Genomic DNA, 18,427 nt, shown 5'->3' on the forward strand with positions numbered 1-18,427 from the left:
CATCGATGATGGAGACAACGAGATCGAGGGCATCCTCAGCAAGATTACAGATGACACCAAGGTGAGTGGTGTGGTTGTCACACCAGAAGGATGGGACATCACCCAGAGTGACCTGGACAAGGTGGAGAAGTGGGGCTGTGTGAACCTCATGAGGTTCAACAAGGCCAAGGGCAGGGTTCTATATCTGGGTCGGGGCAATCCCAAGCTGGGTGGAGAATGGATTGGGAGCAGCCCTGAGGAGATGGAGCTGAGGGAGGAGAAGCTCAACGTGAGCCGGCAACATGCGTTTGCAGCCCAGAAACCACCCATGTCCTGGGCTGCATCCAGAGCAGTGGGACCAGCAGGGAGGGAGGGGATTCTGCCCCTCTGCTCTGCTCTGTGAGACCCACCTGGAGCCTGTGTCCAGCTCTGGAGTCCTCAGCACAGGGAGGATATGGAGCTGTTGGAGTGGGTGCAAAGGAGGCCACGGAGATGATCCAAAGGCTGGAGCACCTCCTGTCCAAGGCCAGGCTGAGAGAGTTGGAGTTGTTGAGCCTGGAGAAGAGAAGGCTGTGGGGAGACCTTAGAGCATCTTCCAGGACTGAAAGGGGCTCCAGGAAAGCTGTGGAGGGGCTCTGGATCAGGGAGTGTAGGGACAGGACAAGGAGGAATGTGTTTGAGCTGGAAGAGGGGAGATGGAGATGAGGTATTGGGAGGAAATTCTTCACTGTGAGGGTGGGGAGGCCCTGTCCCAGGTTGCCCAGAGCAGTGTTGTCTGCCCCATGCCTGGAGATGCTGAAGTCCAGGTTGGATGGGTCTTGGAGTCCCTGATCCAGTGGGACATGTCCCTGCCCATGGCAGGGGGTGGAACTGGATGGGAAGTCCTTCCAACCTAACCCAGTCCATGGTTCCATGACTCCTGGGGTGGGGGTACCAGGCTGGATGTCCGTGGGCTCCTGGTGCAGCCACAGTGGTGGGGCCGGGGGTCTCAAGAGCTGACACCACTCTTGATGCCAATTTAGGGCATTGTAGCACCCCCAGCTCTGGGCACCCTTTCATCGTCACCCTGATGCCACAATCCAAGAGGACCTGGGGGTGGGAAGGAGAGGACAGGAGCTCCCATGAGGCAGGAGACTTGGAACCCCTCCAAACCACTGAGCCTGGCAGCTGGGTTGGCAAAGAGTCACCTGGACACGTTGCCATTTGGCACGTGCGGGGGCAGGAGCCAGCTGTGACCGGTGAAGCGCGGCAGAGGGGGTGATGAGATCTGGGAGGGCGATACCTGGTGAGTGAGGCAGAGGGAATCCATGGAGCACGAAGCCACTGAGGGGACCAAGGTCCTTCATGCCCATCCCAGGTGCCGGTGAAGCTCAGCTCCAGCTTTGCCATGTGTGCCAGGCCATCGATGGACTGTGTTCACCTTCCTGCATGGAGCTTGGGGACAAGGATGAGCATCCCGGGGCTCAGGTCCCCCATGGCACAGCTGGTGGGACCCCAACACCACCTAGTGGGACCCCAACACAGCTGGTGGGACCCTAGCACAGCCAACAGGACCCTGACACAGCCGGTGGGACTCCAACACAGGTGACGGGACCCCATCACAGCTGGTGGGACCTTGGGTGTGCAGCCCATGCCTCCCTGGTTCCTCCCAGGCTCTTCGTCCCACAGCTGCCCTGGCCAAGGATCAAGGAACCAGATGCCACCAGCTTGTGGCAAGTGCAGGTGGGCACACAATAACCCCCTCCTTCTGTCCACATGGCTTGGTCCAGCTGGACTTCCTGGCCAGTCTCCATTCCTTGTTTGTAGGGATAACGTCTCCTGTGGTGGGACAAACAGTTTCTTTGACCGGCTTTTGGTCCCTCCCTGGTCACTCTGGCACGGGGCCGAGGGCAGCGAGGTCGCCAGTGGCAGGGGAGCGAGGAGCCCTGGGCAAGCTACATCCTGGCACAGCCACGCTGGTCATCTGATCCCTCCCGTGTCCCGGCTGGCGGGGTATAAATCCAGTGACCTACGGAGAGCCCCGTGCTCCGACCTCACTCACCACCATGGGATGGAGCTGCTGCTTCCTCCTGCTCCTGTTCCTGGGGCCAGGAGTCATCTTCTCTCTCCTACGGTACCGCTACGACTGTGGGGACTACGGCATGCAGCTGCTGGCGTACCCCACCCGTGGTCGCACTGTCCGCTTCAAGGTCGTGGGTGAGTGGGGAGCGGGCAGGCATGAGTCCTCCAGCTTGAGTCGGTGCCCATGAATCAATCTGATCTTACCCCAAAACCCAACTGTCTCGGGGTGTTGGTGCTCTGATGGGTTGAAAGAGCATTTGGTGGTACCCCAATGCAATGAAGGTGGTTTTTATTGTCCCCTGATGGTTTGAAGGAGTGTTTGGTGCTTCCCTGATGGGTTGAAGGAGCATTTGGTGCTGTCCCAGTGGGATGAAGGTGTGTTTGGTGGTGGCCTAATGGGCTGGAGGACCATTTGGTGGTGCCCCAATGAGTTGAATGAGTGTTTGGAGGTGCCCCAATGAGTCGAAGGAGCATTTGGTGGTGCCCTGATGGGTTGAAGGAGCATTTGGTGGTGCTGCCAACAAGGGTTTCGCACCTGCATCCCCTGGGGAGCATCACAGCACCTGCTTGTGCCATCTCACTCCTCACCTTGTGTCCACCGTGTCACCGCAGATGAGTTTGGCACCCGCTTTGATGTGGCCAACTGCTCCATCTGCCTCCACTGGCTCAACACCGGCACAGATGGCGCTGTCATCTTCTCAACTGGCTACGAGGGCTGCCATGTCCTGGTGAAGGTAAGGGTCCCATCCTACCCACTTCCCACCCCTGCTGGTGGGCTGGAGGTGACTGTCCCTCCTACAGGAGGACCACTACGTCCTGAGGGTGCACCTGGAGGAGCTGTTGCGCAGTGGGTTCCTCATTGCCTCCTATGAAGTCAACATGACCTGCACGCAGCCGGGGGACTACGACATCCTCGCCAATGGCAACATTCACACCAATGCTCAGGCTGGCCAGGGCAACGGTGTCCACCACAGCCAGGCTGATGTCCTTGTCCCCCTGTCCCAGCCTGGCCTCCTCCACCATATGTCCCAGTCCACCCTGACCCTCTCGGGACCCCAGCTTGCTCCGCAAGGCAACTCGGAGAAGGCTCCCACCATAGCTCGGACTCAGCCGGAGCAGACAAACTCTGGGCTGCAGTTCCAGTCTGGCCGGGCTCGCCCAGGTCTTCAGCCCCAGCCTAGCGTGGTTCGCCCCATCGCCGAACCCCAAAACCAGCCTGGGATGGTGCACTCTGGAGGTCAAACCCAACCAGGGGTCTTTCACCCAGGTCTTCAGACCCAAAACCAACCTGGGATGGTGAACTCTGGAGGTCAAAACCAACCAGGGGTCTTTCGCCCAGGTCTTCAGACCCAAAACCAGCCTGGGATGGTGCACTCTGGAGGTCAAAACCAACCAGGTGTCCTTCGCCCAGGGATTCAGACCCAAAACCAACCTGGGATGGTGAACTCTGGAGGTCAAAACCAACCAGGGGTCTTTCGCCCAGGTCTTCAGACCCAAAACCAGCCTGGGATGGTGCACTCTGGAGGTCAAAACCAGCCAGGGGTCCTTCGCCCAGGGATTCAGACCCAAAACCAACCTTGGATGGTGCACTCTGGAGGTCAAACCCAACCAGGGGCCCTTCGCCCAGGGATTCAGACCCAAAACCAACCTTGGATGGTGCACTCTGGAGGTCAAAACCAACCAGGGGTCCTTGGCCCAGGGCTTCAGACCCAAAACCAACCTGGGATGGTGAACTCTGGAGGTCAAACCCAACCAGGGGCCCTTCGCCCGGGGATTCAGACCCAAAACCAACCTTGGATGGTGCACTCTGGAGGTCAAAACCAACCAGGGGTCCTTGGCCCAGGGCTTCAGACCCAAAACCAACCTGGGATGGTGAACTCTGGAGGTCAAACCCAACCAGGGGTCCTTCGCCCGGGGATTCAGACCCAAAACCAACCTGGATTGGTGCACTCTGGAGGTCAAAACCAACCAGGGTTCTTTCGCCCAGGGCTTCAGACCCAAAACCAACCTGGATCAGTGCATCCTGGAGGTCAAACCCAACCAGGCATCCTTCGCCCAGGGCTTCAGACCCAAAACCAGCCTGGATCAGTGCATCCTGGAGGTCAAGCCCAACCAGGTGTCCTTCGCCCAGACCTTGAGCACCCTGGAGTCCAGTCTGGCTTGACACACGCTGGTGCTCAAACCCAAGCAGGCTTTGTACGCCCAGGAGCTCAGCCCCAAAGCCACCCAGGCTTAGCTCGTCCCAACCTTCAGACCCACTCCCAAGCTGATCTCCTCCACCATGGGCTTCACGGCCAAGCTGGGCTGGTCCATCCTGGCCATCCCCGACCAGCTCTGACCCATCCAGGGCTCCAGACCCAACAAAGCTTGGTCCGCCCTGGTCTTCAGGCTCAGGCTCAGCCTGGTTTGCTGCATCCTGGGCTTCAATCGCAGCCCAGTCTGCTCCGACCCACAGCGCTCTTCTACCCCGCGGCAGGAGCAGGTGAGCCACCACGGGGGGGTGGAGAGGACAACTGGGGCTGGGTCCTCCCTGTCCTGCTCAGAGCAGATGCTTGGGGTCGGGATGCTTGGAGGGCAGGAGATGCGTGGGGGCAGGGAGGTGGTTGGGGACATGGGGGATGTTGGGGTGCAGGGGGGGTGGTTTGGGGACAGGAGGGTGTTGGAGGGCAGGAGATGCTTGGGGGCAGGGGATGCTTGAAGGTCAGGAGGTGCTTGGGGCCAGGGGGGTGTTTGGGGACATGTAGGGTGTTTGTGGGCAGGAGATGCTTGGAGGACATGGGGAGATTGGGGAGCAGGGGGTGCTTGGAGGGCAGGAGGTGCTTGGGGGGCCCCTGAGGTCCCCATCCCCCTGTCCCCCCAGCCCCCCAGCTGACGCGGGAGCAGTGCCGGGTGCCCGTGGGCAGGATGGCATGCGTGGTGGTGCCGGGGCGGGTGGCATGCCTGCAGGCTGGGTGCTGCTACGATGACACGGACCGCGTCACGCCATGCTACTACGGCAACACGGGTAGGCACCTCAGTGGGGACCCACGGCCAAGCGCCTTGGCCAGAAGCTGCTGGGATGGAGAAAGGGGGCTGGAGGTCCCTGGTTCCTCGGCTGATGGAGCCATTCCCCGGTGGCACAGCCACCGTGCAGTGCCTGCTGGATGGGTACTTTGTCCTGGTGGTGCCGCGGGGCTTGGCCACCCAACCCTACAACCTGGACAGCGTGCGCCTCGCCAGCACCCAACCCGGCTGTGAGCCCGTCAGGGCCACCGAGACCTTCGTGATGTTCCACTTTGCTGTCACGCAGTGTGGCACCACCGTCCAAGTAGGGATGGGACCCCCCCACACCCCAAAAGCCCTCAGAGCTCATCTGGGGACCCTCACCCTGTGTGCTCCTCCAGGTGATCGAGGACCAGCTGGTCTATGAGAACCAACTGATCTCCACCATCGATGTCCAGGGGTCCCATCGTGGCTCCATCACGCGGGACAGCACCTACATGTAAGGGGAGGGTGGGTGAAGCTGGGCCACCCCTGAGCAAAGCCCATCCTGCTCCCCCTCGCCCTGCAGCACCCCCAGACCAGCTGCTCCCCTTCCTTGCTCCTCTTGGTGTTTCTCTTGGAGACCCTTCTGGTGGGTGTCCAGTGGTGCCCACCCCTCCTTGGGCTTGGGGAGCCGACGCCACGGAGGACCCAGAGGGCATGGGAAGGGCATCCAGATCCACTCTGCTCCTGCAGCCTCCAGGCTCGCTGCATCTACAACGCCTCTGACCTCCTGCCGTTCCGCATGGAGGTGGCTGAGCCCACCACCGCCAGCACCATGACCATACCGGGACCACTGGGGCTCCAGCTGCGCATCGCAACTGGTGAGCAACCCACCTGCTCCCCAAGCCCAGTCACCCCCTGTCCTCAGCCCCGGCTCAGCCTCTCACCCTTCCCAAAGACGAGAGCTACAGCTCCTACCACTCCGACGGCGACCACCCCTTGGTGAAGGTGCTCCGGGACCCTATCTATGTGGAAGTTCGCCTCCTGCAGAAGACAGACCCTAACCTGGTGCTGGTCCTCCACCACTGCTGGGCATCCCCCAGCACCGATGCTGGCGCTGAGCCCCAGTGGCCCATCCTGGTGGACGGGTGAGCGTGGGAGACAGGAGGATGGAGAGTGAGGGGTCACCTACACCAACTGAGGGTTGCTCTTGCACGCTCAGGTGTCCTTTTGAAGGGGACAACTACAGGACGCAGCTCGTACCAGTTGGACCGGCATCGCCACAGGTGCCCTTCCCGAGCCACTACCAGCGCTTCGTAATCTCCACCTTCACCTTCGTGGAGCCCCCATCTATGGCAGCGCTGGAGGGAGAGGTGAGGGGGCCAGAGGTGCCCCATGGCTTCACTGCAGGGATTGCTCATGGCCTTCTGAACCCCCAGGTGTTGGCAAGGCTCCATCTCGGCACCCCCAAAACCATCCCAGCACCCTTCCTGACCAAACCTCCTGGTTGCTCATGGTGCTGGTGCAGCACCGTAGCCCCATGCTGCTCTGTTCCCCGGCACCACAATGGCAACGGGGAGAGCCCACGCAGCTTGAAGGGGTTCCTTGGGGCTTGGAATACCTCCTCCAGCCTCTACCAGCACCACTGGCCACCGATGGCGGCCCATTTGGCTTCCAGGTGTACATCTCCTGCAGCGCTTCTGTGTGCCACCTCTCGCAGCCGGAGCCCTGCCGGCGCTCCTGCCAGCTGGGAGTGCCCTCACGTAAGTTTGGGTGCCACCACAGGAGGGTCTCTACCTGCTCCCCCTTCCCATGCCAAGTCCCTGTCCTCTGCAGGAGCGCGCCGGGCTCTGGGAAACCGGAGAGATGAAGGCGTGAGTGTGGTCACCTCTCAGGGACACATTGTCTTCCCCAAGGTGCCCAAGCTACGGAGAGGTTGAGCATGAAGGTGCTGGGTGAGTGTCCCTCTTCTCCCCAAGCTGATCCTTCATTCCAGCTCTAACCAACTCTCCTCCTCTCCCTCTTGCACAGATCCTGCCTCCAGCCAGACACCATCAAGCTGGAAAAATAAACTAGCGAATAGAACGGTTCAAACTGGAGGCTCCAGAGGTGGTTTGTCCCCTGGGATGGGGGGAATCATGGACTGGGGTTTGGGTCAGAAGGGACCTTAAGTCCTAGACAGGGGTGAAGCAGAGAAGTTAATATCAAAAGACCTTCAGCTCTGTCTGAGAGAGCTCACCCCAGGTGAGAACTGGCCCATCACCAGCCTATCATGGAATCATGGAATGGTTTGGGTTGGAAGGGTCCTCAAAGCCATCCAGTTCCAAACCCACGGACACCCCCCCCCCGGATCAGGGACTCCAAGACCCATCCAACCTGGACTTCAGCACCTCCAGGCATGGGGCAGCCACCATTGCTCTGCGCAACCTGGGCAGGACCTCCCCACCCTCACAGTGAAGAATTTCCTCCCAACACCTCATCTCCATCTCCCCTCTTCCAGCTCAAACACATTCCTCCTTGTCCAGTCCCCACACTCCCTGATCCAGAGCCCCTCCACAACTTTCCTGGAGACCCTTTCAGTCCTGGAAGATGCTCTAAGGTCTCCCCACAGCCTTCTCTTCTCCAGGCTCAACAACCCCAACTCTCCCAGTCTGGCCTTGGACAGGAGGTGCTCCAGCCCTCGGATCATCTCTGTGGCCTCCTCTGCACTTGCTCCAACAGCTCCATGTCCTCTCTGTGCTGAGGACTCCAGAACCCGATGCAGGGCTCCAGGCAGGTCTCACAGAGCGGAGCGGAGCAGAGGGGCAGAATCCCCTCCCTCCCTGCTGGTCCCACTGATGGTCCCCTCATTCTGTCCCTGCACTCCCAGATCAAGAGCCCCTCCCCAGAAAGAGGGTCCCCATCCCAGTGGTGGCAACACCCACCCCTCCTCCCAGCTCTGTCGGAGCCTCCTCTCCTCTGTGCTGCGTCCCAGCTCCTCACAGGAGCTTCCTTTATCCTTGGGACAAGGACTGGCACGCGCTGCTGTGGTGGATGGTTCTTTATTCCCGGAATGAAACTGGAGAACTGCTTACAAAACCAGCACGGTCCTCCCCTCCCTCCCACATTCCCACCATGATCCCAGCCACAAACATCCACCAGGAGCCTTCTTGTTGCATGTTACAACCACAGAAAAAGAATCTAAAGCAGAAAAGACACACACGAAACTGGAAAAGAAGAAAACTAAACCATTAAATCCATAAAGCACAGGGGGAAGGTGACATCCAACTTCCCCTCTGCCAAGAGCTAAAGCAGGGGAGCCTGGAAAATTAAGGAACCACTCGCCTCCCACCCTCCCTCCAGCCTGACATTCCCTCCCGCCCTCCCACCCCAAATCCCACCACGGCAGCAAAATCCTGGCCTCACATCTGGAGCTACAGGCTGTAGAACTTCAGGCTCCGGTCCATGCCCGTCGAGGCAATAAATTTGGCGTGGTGGCCAAATGCCACTCCTGTGGTGAGGCCGCTGTGCTCTGGGGAGGGAAGACAGTGTGTGGTTACAGCATCAAGCAAGCCAGTCCCTTGCCAACTCTTTGCCAAAGGTGGAACAGGCATCACCAGGGCATCTCCACACCAGCTTGTGCCGAGGAGGCCGAGTGCCAGGCTGGAGGGTCTCGCTGCCGTGGTGCCGATGGGGTGGGCAGCGTTTTGCAGCAGGCAGCTCACTCCGCAGAGCTGGGACCTGAACGCCTTCCTATCTCACCTTTGCCCTCTCCCAGCATCTCCAGCCACTCACCTGTGAAGTGGAGGATCTCCGTCCATTGCTTGCAGATGTAGATCTGGACATCCGTCCCACCCAGTGCCAGGTAGGTACCGCTCTGGTCGAAGATGAGAGACTTCACCTGCAGAGGAAAAGGACGAGGCTTCAAACTGGGCTCAGGAACCTTCAAACCCGGCCCGGGAGGCTCCAAACAGCCTCTCAGGGTGTCAGGGAGGGCAGAACCTCAGCATCAGTCTCCCCCAGAGCACGGGCAGCAGCAGGGCTGGGATGGTGGGCACTGGGAGAAGAACCTGCCAGCCTGCCCAGGCTGCTCATTGCAGGGAAAAGGGACAATCACAAACCTCGAAGTTATTGTCCAGCTGCAAAGTCTTGAAGTTCTTGAGCTTACGCAAGTCCCACAGCTTGACGGAGGAGTCATCCGCTGCTGTGGCCAAGTAGTAGCCGTTCTCGGAGAAAGCGATGCTGGTGATGGGGCCCGAGTGTCCTGGGAAGTTGGCCACGTTGGTGCGTTCCTGGGGACAAGGCAGTTAGAGACGGGCTGCCCGCAAGGAACCGCAACACTCGACGGCCAGGAGGGTGGATCCTTGCAGCTGCAGTTCAGCTCGGCATCGTCAGAGTTAAAAACTGGCGGGTGACTGGACCACACGCTCTTTGTTGCCCTGAATTACAGCTCCAGAGGCCAATGTGGAACTTGGAGTAGATCTGCTGACAGCTGGAGCTGCTCCAGCATGGATTCATCTGGCCACAGAGCCAGGCAGCTGGCCTGCAAACCCTCCTGCTCCTCCCCAACTCTCTTGAAGACACAGCAAACACCCCCTTAACACAAAACCCCAGCTCTGGCACCAGAAGTGGCTGCTCCTGAGCTGAAGCTTGTATTTTTGGGAGAAAACCTCAGCAGAGGTCCCCCAAAGCCCCACTCCAGCAGACACCATGGACTGAATGCTCTGCTGGGCTCCAGAGCTCCCTCCCAGCTCCCCATCCTCCCCACGCACTCAGAGCCAGCCCTACCTTCAGATCCCAGATCTTGATCTGAGAATCCATCGTTCCTGTTCCAAAAATGAGCCCGTCTGGGTGGAACTGGGCACAGGTGAGAGCTGCAGAGACACAGGGGGAGGATTCAGATGGTTGGAGGGACTTTCTGTTACCAGGGTGAGTTCTTGTGAGCTCCAGGAGCCTGGGCAGAAAATCCCTTCTCTGCAGGCTCTCAAAAGCTTCCCGAGGTGGGGATACTCAGCCTTACCACAGCCAGAGCTCTCATCTGTCACCTTGGTGAGGACACGGCCTGTCTGGATATCTGAGAAAGCCCAGTACTGGAAAAGAGGAGCAGAATGTTGAGTTCAGAGAGATGAGAAGCAGGAGGAGGGGTCTCTGTGGCCTGGGGATGGGTCTCACCTGGTCATCAGAAGAGCTGAGGAGGTAATCGCCGGTCGCGTGGAGACTCAGCCCTGTCACAGAGCCCTCGTGGGCACGGACAACCTGCACGCATGAGGCGTTGGGCACAGACCAGATCCGGATGGTAGCATCAGGAGAAGCTGAGAACACCAGCTCCTAAACAGGGATGAGAAAAGGAGATTAACATCAAAAAGACTTTCAGCTCTCTGAGAGACCTCCCTGCAGGCAAGAACTGGCCCATCACCAGACCATCATGGAATCAGAATAGATCAGGCAGCAAGGGACCTTAAAGCCCACCCAGTTCCACCCCCTGCCAAGGGCAGGGACACCTCCCACTGGATCAGGGGCTCCAAGCCCCATCCAACCTGGCGTTCAACACCCCCAGAGTGAAGAACCTGGGCCAGGGCCTCCCCACCCTCACAGCAAAACATTTCTCCCCAAAATCTCATCTCAATCTCCCCTCTTTCAACTCCAAACTGTTCCTCTCGTCCTGTTCCTGCACTCCCTGATCAAGACCTCCTCCACAGCTTTCCTGGAGACCCTTTCAGTCCTGAAAGCTGCTTTAAGGTCTCCTCACAGCCTTCTCTTCTCCAGGCTGAACAACCCCAACTCTCTCAGCCTGGCCTTGGACAGGACGTGCTCCAGCCTTCGGATCATCTCCGTGGCCTCCTCTGCACTCGCTCCAACAGCTCCATGTCCTCCCTGTGCTGAGGACTCCAGAACTGGATGCAGGGCTCCAGGTGGGTCTCACAGAGCAGAGCAGAGGAGCAGAATCCCCTCCCTCCCTGCTGGTCCCACTGCTCTGGATGCAGCCCAGGACACAGGTGGTTTCTGGGCTGGGAGCACATGTTGCCTGCTCCTGTTGAGCTTCTCCTCCCTCAGCACCCCAAGTCCTCCTCCTCAGGGCTGCTCTCAATCCCTCTGCTGCACGAGGCCGACAGCCCACCAGAACAGAGCACCAGAAAAAGGCCCAGAACACCCAATCTGGGGCAGCCCAGCTGTGAGGGAAGGGGCTGAACGCAGGCCTGCGCGCACCTGAGATGGGTGGAACACAACACTGGTAACCTTCTTGGTGTGCCCTTTGAGTGTTGCAAGGATCTGCTCTGAGCTCTTGTCAAAGACAATGACGTTTTTATCAGCTCCACCTGGAAAACAAACCAGGGAACGGTGAGAAACAAGAGTCTGAGTGCAACCAAGTCCAAATCCACCCATCTGTCCTGGAGACCACCACCTCGAGAAGCTTTGCCAAGAATCTCTTGCATTCCTTGCCCCTCTTCTATCCACCAAAAGCACAGAGAAGAGGACCTGCCCTCAGGCAGCCGCAGGCTCTTAGCTCATACCAGGCCATCCCCAGCAAGCAGAGGCAGCTCCCTTACCGGTGAGGATCTTGTTGGTGTCGGAAGGACAGAGGTCCAAGGCAAGGATCCCTGGGATGCTGGCGCTGTGCAGCCCCTGTGCGAGGTAGGAGGATGCCAGATTAACACCACAAGCAAGAAAATGCCCCCAAAGCAAAGTGAGAGACCCTTGAAGGAGCCCAGTGTTTCATTCCAACGGCAGGAGACACTGCCACATCTACTCTGGCACAGATCCCTGCTGGCACAGAGCAGCACAGCTCTCTCCTGGCTCTGCCGGCAGTGGATTCATCCCTTATTGATGCTGTGAAGCGGCACAGGAAAGACCCAGCTGCACGGGGGAGTTTCTGAGCCCTGACCCTCATCAGAACACTCACCACATGCGAGGCAACCTGACGGTACTTGCTGAGCTCCTCTGGCTTCACCAGCTCCTCTGGAACAGTCTTTCCTCTCTGCAAAAGGAAAACGGCATGGAGATAAACATTGGGAAACCACGGCTTGGTGCTGCAGCATCTTCAAACTAAAATAGAGCCACTCACCTTCTTACGCTCCGTGGTCAGCACCGTAGCCTTGTCTTGAAGCTGCAAAAGAGAAAAGGGGTCACATCCTGACCGAGGTTCCCACTGGGAGAGGTTGGGGACCGGCCACCACCATGGGCTGCAACAGCACAAGTGGAAGATGCCTTTACCTTCTGGATGATCTCGGGGGTCATTCCTGCAAGCTCTCCCAGATCCATGGACTCCCCAGCTCCCTGCACAGGATAGAGAAGGGCTGGTTACACCCAGAGGGGAAAGGAGTGGAGACTGAAAGAGCACGGAGATGGGAAGTGAGGACTCACCGCCACATTTGGCTGGGCAGACGGCACCGTCTGGGGCACAATCAGACCAGCCTGCGGCTTCAGAGTGGCCAAAGCTGCAGAGGGAGAGAATGGCTGTAAGTTTAATGTACGCTGGAAGGGGAAAGGAGACAGCACGGAGTGCAGCCAGAGAACCATGGAATGGTTTGGGTTGGAAGGGAACTCAAAGCCCATCCAGTTACACCCCCTGCTATGGGCAGGGACACCTCCCACCAGATCAGGGGCTCCAAGCCCCAGCCAACCCGGCCCTGAACACCTCCAGGGATGGGGAAGCCACCACTGCTCTGGGCAACCTGGGACAGGGCCTCCTCACCCTCACAGCAAAACATTTCTCCCAAGATCTCATCTCAATATTCCCTCTTGCAGCTCCAAACTCTTTCCCTTGTCCCATCCCTGCATGCTGTGATCAAGAGTCCCAGCTTTTCTGGAGACCCTTTCAGTCCTGAAAGCTGCTTTAAGGTCTCCTCACAGCCTTCTCTTCTCCAGCCTGAACAACCCCAACTCTCTCAGCCTGGCCTCGGACAGGAGGTGCTCCAGCCTTCGGTTCATCTCCATGGCCTCCTCTGCACTCGCTCCAACAGCTCCATGTCCTCCCTGTGCTGAGGACTCCAGAACTGGACACAGGGCTCCAGGTGGGTCTCACAGAGCAGAGCAGAGGAGCAGAATCCCCTCCCTCCCTGCTGGTCCCACTGCTCTGTATGCAGCCCAGGACACAGGTGGTTTCTGAGCTGTGACTACACGTTGCTGGCTTCTGTTGAGCTTCTTGTCCCCCAGCACCCCAAGCCTTTCTCCTCAGGGCTGCCCTCAATCCATTCATCACCCAGCCGTGCTTGCCCTTGGCATTACCTGACCCTGGTGTAGGACCTTATGCTAGGCCATGTTGAACTCCCTGAGGTCATCAAGACCCCAGTCCCTGCTCACTCCTCCCCAGCTCCGCTTCCCCAAGGTCCCCAGCCCCACCTTGTCACCCCCGTCACCTTCTCTGGCAGCGGTGACCTCCTTGGTGAGGCGAGCGATGACACGGCAGGCGGCGTCGTGCTGGTAGAGCGCGTGGGACAACTCCTGGCGTGTGGTCTGCAGCTGCTGACGGAGGGTGAAGCTGTGCAGCATGACGGCGTCCTAGCGGGATCGGGCAGAGTCAGGCAAGAGAACACCTCCATCCTGGTGCTCCACTCCATTCCCAACCCTGGCACTCACCCACTCATCCTGGAGAGCTTTCAGGATGGCTGGGATGCTCGTGGCAGACGGAGGCTTGGGCCGAATTGGATGGGCGACTGCCAAAGAGACAGCATGAGGACATCAACCGTGGCCTGCCAATCCCTTTGGACATCATCACCACAACCCCAGCATCCCAAGCCCCGCGGCTCAGCATTCCCGTCCGCCTCCTCCTGCTATAAAGTAGCGGTAGAACATCCCTCATGGATCCCTCATCAAGTCCTTTCTCCCTCATCCTGAAGACTCACAGCTCACCCACGACAGGATAGTGTGGCCAGGTTTGGAGTCTGCCCAGCGTCCCCCATCGCTGTTTTGTTTCCAAACCTTTTCTCCCGGCCCTCCTCACGCCTGGGAGAAAAGGGATAATCCCAGTCCCCAGTTACCTTTGATGTCGATGAGCTGTTCCTCGGACAGGGGCTGGTTGTTGACAGGATCAGTGCCATTCTCGGCGATGTATTTCTCAATCAGGCGCCGCTCATAGACGTGGTTGGAGACTGGCGAGACGCAGGGGTGCTCGGGCACCTCGTTGGAAACTGCCGTAGAGACGGAGGGAATGAGGAGGGAAACGTGGACCCCCACCCCGGGAACAACGTATGCCCAGTAACCCCTACCCTCCCGGTACTGCCCTCCTGGTAATTCCCTCCCAGTAACTCCATTCCCCGGTAACCCCCAGTAACCGCCCCTTTCCGGTAACCACGCCCCCATTAACTTCCACCCCTCCCGTTAACTCCCATATTAACCCCCACCCTCTCACCGCACTCCCACCTCGGTACCTGCTCCCCGTGAGTTACTCCTGCCCCGTTAACCCCCTCCCCACCAGTAACCGCCCCCTCCTCGTTAATTCCCGCCTCAGTCCCCGCTCCCATGTTAATTCCCGCCCCCGTTTCCCTCTCGCACTGGTCCCCGCCCCCGTTTCCCTCTCCCCGCGCTCACTGGAGCAGATCAGCGCCATGGCGGAGGCCGGGCCCCTCACCCCCCCCTGCGGCCCCTCCGGTTCCGGTCACACGGCGGTCGCGGCGCCCCCAACTGCTCACGCGGGCGCCGCCGGAACCGGAAGCAGACCCTCGAACGGGAAGCGTGCCCGAAGCGGAAGCGCTCCCGGCATGCACTGCGCCAACTCCCTCCCCCCCCCTCCCTCCTCCCTCCTCCTCCCCCCTCTGAGCGGTGCCTCCACGGCGCCGCTCACCTTTCCTCCCCCTCCCCCCTTTCCACTTGTTGCCATAGCGACGCACTCCCAGGATGCAACGCGGCGCGGCGACTCCGAACTACAACTCCCGGCGTGCCCCGCGGCGGTGGGGGGGGCGCCCTGGGTACGCTCTTCGGCGCCCCCTGGCGGGTGGGCGGAGGGAGAGCGGGGGGCGTCCCGGGGGGGGGAAGCAGGGATTGGGGGGGTCGGGGGGGAGCACTGAGGGGATGGGGAGGGAGGGGAGAGGGGAAAAGGAGGGGCAGGGATTTAGAGGCTGTGAGGTGGGGGGCAAGGATTGGGGGGGCAGGGATTGGGGGGCCTCTGAGGAGGATGAGGAAGGGGGGGGGGGAAAGGGGGAGTCAGGGATTGGGGGGGTCACTGAGAGGGATGGGGAGTGAGTGGTGCAGGGATTGGGGGGCCTGGGGGAGATAGGGTGGGAGGGGATGCAAGGGGGACAGAGATTGGGGGGGTCCTGAGGGAGGGGGGGACACTGAGGGGCATGGGGAGGAAGGGGGAAATGGGACAAGGGGTGCCCTGAGGGGTGGGGGGCACTGAGAGGGAAGGGGGGGGAAGGGGGGAATGGGGACGGGGGGGATGCTCATGCTGTGGAAGGGGGTTTGGACAGGGGTCCCCAGCAAGTTGGGGTGTTGGGGCGGGACTGGGGATGCAATTGTGGGGGAAAAGGGGTCTTTTGGGGGGGTCCCTGTGACATAGGGTGCTGGGGTTGCTCATGGGGGAAAAGGAGTTTTGGGGAGGTCCCAACAAGCTGGAGTGCTGGGGGGGGCATTGTGGGGGAAAGGGGGTCTTTGGGGGGGTCCCTGTGACATGGGGTGCTGGAGGGGCCCATAGGGGGGGAAAGCGGTCTTTTGGGGGGGTCCCTGCAACAGGGAGGGCTCATGGTACGCGGGAGGGGCTTTGGGGGGGTCTCAGCAAATTGGGGGGCACTGAGGGGACTCCTTGGGAGGACGATGGTCACAGCCAGCGGTGGTGGCTCCATCACAGAACAGGGATGGTGTCCACGAATTGGGGGAGTCCCACACCGCTCCCCCCTCGCCTCTCCCGCTCCCCACAGAGACTCCGAAGTGGAGACAGGGGCCAAACGGGAAGGCAATCTGGGACGCCGGCTGCTGCAAGCCCTGCTGCTGTGCAGCCTCTTCCTGGGAGCGGTGGAGGTGTGGAACCGAGTGAAGGATGAGCATGACAAGGACATCTTTTTGGGCCTCCAAGGCGATGACCCACTGTCTCTGTTGGGCTTGGCTATCTGGAGGACTTTGGAGAACTGGGTGGGCCGCCCGCCCCTGCGGGTGGTGGCACTGGTGAGGGCCTGATCCCAAGGTTTCCCCACAGAGATGAGGGCTAAGATGTTGGGGTTGGAGCAAGGTGGTGGGCTCTTCTCCTAAGTGACAACTGATGGGGTGGGAGGAAATGGCCTCAAGTTGCACCAGGGGGTGTTTAGGTTGGAGGTGAGGAACAATTTTCTTATGGAAAGAGTTGTGAAGCACTGGAAGAGGCTGCCCAGGGAAGTGGTGGAGTCTCCATCCCTGGAGGGGTTCAAAAAACGTGTAGGTGTGGCACTTTGGGACGTGGTTTAGTGGCTGATGGTTGGGCTGAATGATCTTGGAGGTCTTTTCCAACCTGAATGATGCCATAGTTCCAAGTGGTGGAGTCTCCATCCCATGAAGGTTCCAAAATTCACGTGACCAGGGCACTTTGGGACATGGTTTGGTAGGCACAGTGTGGTTTGTCTGGTGGTTGGACTGGATGCTCTTAGAGGTCTTTTCCAAACTCAATGAATCCATGATTCCCTCCAGCACTGCTCTTCCCCTCAGGTCCTCCTTGTCATCCTCTGTATAGTGTCTGCTGTGATCTCGACAGTCCTGGTCATGGTTGGTGGACTCCTGAGGTACATCCTGATCTCCTACAGCATCCCAGGTGAGCGAGAAGTCCTGGATGGGGAGGGACATGGGTTTGGGAGATATGGCTGTGCCATCAGTGACGTCCACCTCTATCCCAGGGGAGCACCTGGTGCACATGGCGGAGCTGAAACCCAGCGAGGTGCAACGGGTGCTGCTGTGGGCTTTGGCCGCCGTGGTGGTTTCCTGGTTGCTCTCGTGGCTTCAGGTGCTGCTGTCACGGCTGTGGGGGATGGTGGTGCCCATGCTTCGTTGGGTGAAGCTCTTCTGCATCTTGGGTGTCTTCTTACACATCGCCGTCTCCAAGGAGAGCCCCACGGCGCAGGCGGGGATGCTGCTGGGGCTTTGGGTGCTCTGCACTCTCCTGGGGCGCTTGGTGGGGTCTCCAAACCCCGACACTCAGCTCGATGTCGCCGTCCGTGTCCTGGAGTGGAAGGTGGAGGAGCTGGAGCGGCGCCTGGAGTGGGCGAACCCTCGGGACTGGGATTAACCCCCAGATCCCAAGGGGTGACCTGGCCTCCCGGCCCTGGTGCACCCCAAGGCTTGGCTCTGTACCCCAAACCACGTGGTTGCCCTGCTGAGCCTCACCTCCTGCTGGCTCCCAGAGGCGAGGAAGGAGAGCATCCTCATCGTCACTCGCCCATCCAGCTGAGGCAAAGAAGGAGAGCATCTTCATCCCTGCTCAACCATCCTCATCCTTGCTTACCCATCCAGCAGAGGGAAGGAAGGAGAGCATCCTCATCCTCGCTCACCCATCCTCATCGCCACTTGCCCATCCAGCAGAGGGAAGGAAAGAGAGCATCCTCATCCTCGCTCGCCCATCCAGCAGAGGGGAGGAAGGGGAGCATCCTCATCCTCGCTTGCCCATCCTCATTCTTGCTCGCCCATCCAGCAGAGGGGAGGAAGGGGAGCATCCTCATCCTCTCACCCATCCTCATCGTCACTTGCCCATCCAGCAGAGGGAAGGAAGGAGAGCATCCTCATCCTCGCTCGCCCATCCAGCAGAGGGGAGGAAGGGGAACCCTGAATTTTAAGCTGCTCTTGAACGGTTTTGATACGTGGCTGGAATAAACAGGGTCCCCTGGACTCTGGGCTCCTCTCCCATCAGGAATGGGGCGCAGGGAGAAGAGGAGGGGATCCCTGTCCCCCCCAAATCCCACTCGGGGTGGGGTGTCTCAGTTGTGGGGTGTAGGGAAGGTGCCCCCTGCTTGCCCCATCTGTGTCCTTCTCCCTCTGTTTGCCGAGGCCCGTGCTGAGCACGGAGGAGGAGGAGGGAGTTGATCCGTGCCAGGATCCAGCCCCTCCTCCATGTCCTCATCGCCCTCCAGTTGTCCCCAGTGCTGGCTCCGTGCCCCCGGCCACATCTGCCCTCCAGTCCCTCCCAGGGACAGGGAGGGGTGGACGCTGGGGGTGTGAGAGCTCCTGCCCTGCTTGGGGGTCCCCACATGGGGTCTTGTGCTGGAATTGGACCCTGGAGTGGGAATGGGGATGAGGAATGGGAATGGGGACAGAGGGTGGGAATGGGGATGAGTGGGAACAACAGGGAGCAAGGATGGGGAGTGGGGGTGGATTTGTGGAGCAGGGATGAGGATGGGGAGTGAGATCGGGATGGGGACCAGGGATGAGGAGTGGGGATGTGGGTGGGATTGGTTTTGGGAGCAGGGATGGTTTTGGGGAGCAGGGATGTGAATGGGGTTTGGTTTGGGGAGTGGGGATGGGGAGTGGGGAAGTAGATAGGAGTGGGTTTGGG

The 18,427-nt window shown here is 59.8% G+C and overlaps 3 protein-coding genes across 3 annotated transcripts; 2 read left to right on the forward strand and 1 right to left on the reverse strand.

Annotated features, from left to right (window-relative positions):
- Positions 1-8: 8 nt before the first annotated feature.
- On the forward strand, positions 9-7,099 carry ZP1 (zona pellucida glycoprotein 1). The gene is given in 14 exon segments (XM_054067081.1): positions 9-61; positions 1,786-1,983; positions 1,985-2,175; positions 2,653-2,774; positions 2,842-4,522; positions 4,901-5,044; positions 5,163-5,347; positions 5,424-5,521; positions 5,758-5,885; positions 5,963-6,152; positions 6,227-6,377; positions 6,683-6,767; positions 6,841-6,959; positions 7,036-7,099. Coding segments are annotated over 13 exon segments (3,330 nt in total). The 3' UTR covers positions 6,945-6,959; positions 7,036-7,099.
- Positions 6,947-17,530, forward strand: TMEM109 (transmembrane protein 109). Its single transcript, XM_054067082.1, has 7 exons — positions 6,947-6,959; positions 13,310-13,500; positions 13,993-14,169; positions 14,803-14,888; positions 15,837-16,080; positions 16,594-16,696; positions 16,779-17,530. Exons 1-7 carry the CDS (start codon positions 6,947-6,949, stop codon positions 17,165-17,167), a joined length of 1,203 nt encoding a protein of 400 aa, XP_053923057.1. The 3' UTR covers positions 17,168-17,530.
- PRPF19 (pre-mRNA processing factor 19) lies at positions 8,374-14,667 on the reverse strand. Its single transcript, XM_054067155.1, has 16 exons — positions 14,512-14,667; positions 13,962-14,111; positions 13,561-13,637; positions 13,341-13,482; positions 12,346-12,419; positions 12,196-12,258; positions 12,047-12,088; positions 11,885-11,959; positions 11,532-11,607; positions 11,191-11,300; positions 10,156-10,311; positions 10,004-10,073; positions 9,772-9,857; positions 9,105-9,275; positions 8,779-8,884; positions 8,374-8,515 (listed from the first exon to the last, which is right to left on the reverse strand). The coding sequence occupies exons 1-16, from the start codon at positions 14,528-14,530 to the stop codon at positions 8,418-8,420; spliced, it is 1,515 nt and encodes a 504-aa protein (XP_053923130.1). The 5' UTR covers positions 14,531-14,667; the 3' UTR covers positions 8,374-8,417.
- Positions 17,531-18,427: the final 897 nt, after the last annotated feature.

The sequence above is a fragment of the Cuculus canorus genome, chromosome 5 (genome assembly GCF_017976375.1).
Source record: "Cuculus canorus isolate bCucCan1 chromosome 5, bCucCan1.pri, whole genome shotgun sequence".
Lineage (NCBI taxonomy): Eukaryota > Metazoa > Chordata > Aves > Cuculiformes > Cuculidae > Cuculus > Cuculus canorus.

Coding starts and splice junctions, on each gene's coding strand:
- TMEM109 (XM_054067082.1), top strand. Junction 13,501..13,992: donor TCCTAGCGGGATCGGGCAGA/GTCAGGCAAGAG, acceptor TTCCTCGGACAG/GGGCTGGTTGTTGACAGGAT. Junction 14,170..14,802: donor ACCCCCACCCCGGGAACAAC/GTATGCCCAGTA, acceptor TTGTTGCCATAG/CGACGCACTCCCAGGATGCA.
- PRPF19 (XM_054067155.1), bottom strand. Junction 11,960..12,046: donor TGACCACGGAGCGTAAGAAG/GTGAGTGGCTCT, acceptor TTCCTTTTGCAG/AGAGGAAAGACTGTTCCAGA. Junction 8,885..9,104: donor AGCTGGACAATAACTTCGAG/GTTTGTGATTGT, acceptor TTTCCTCTGCAG/GTGAAGTCTCTCATCTTCGA.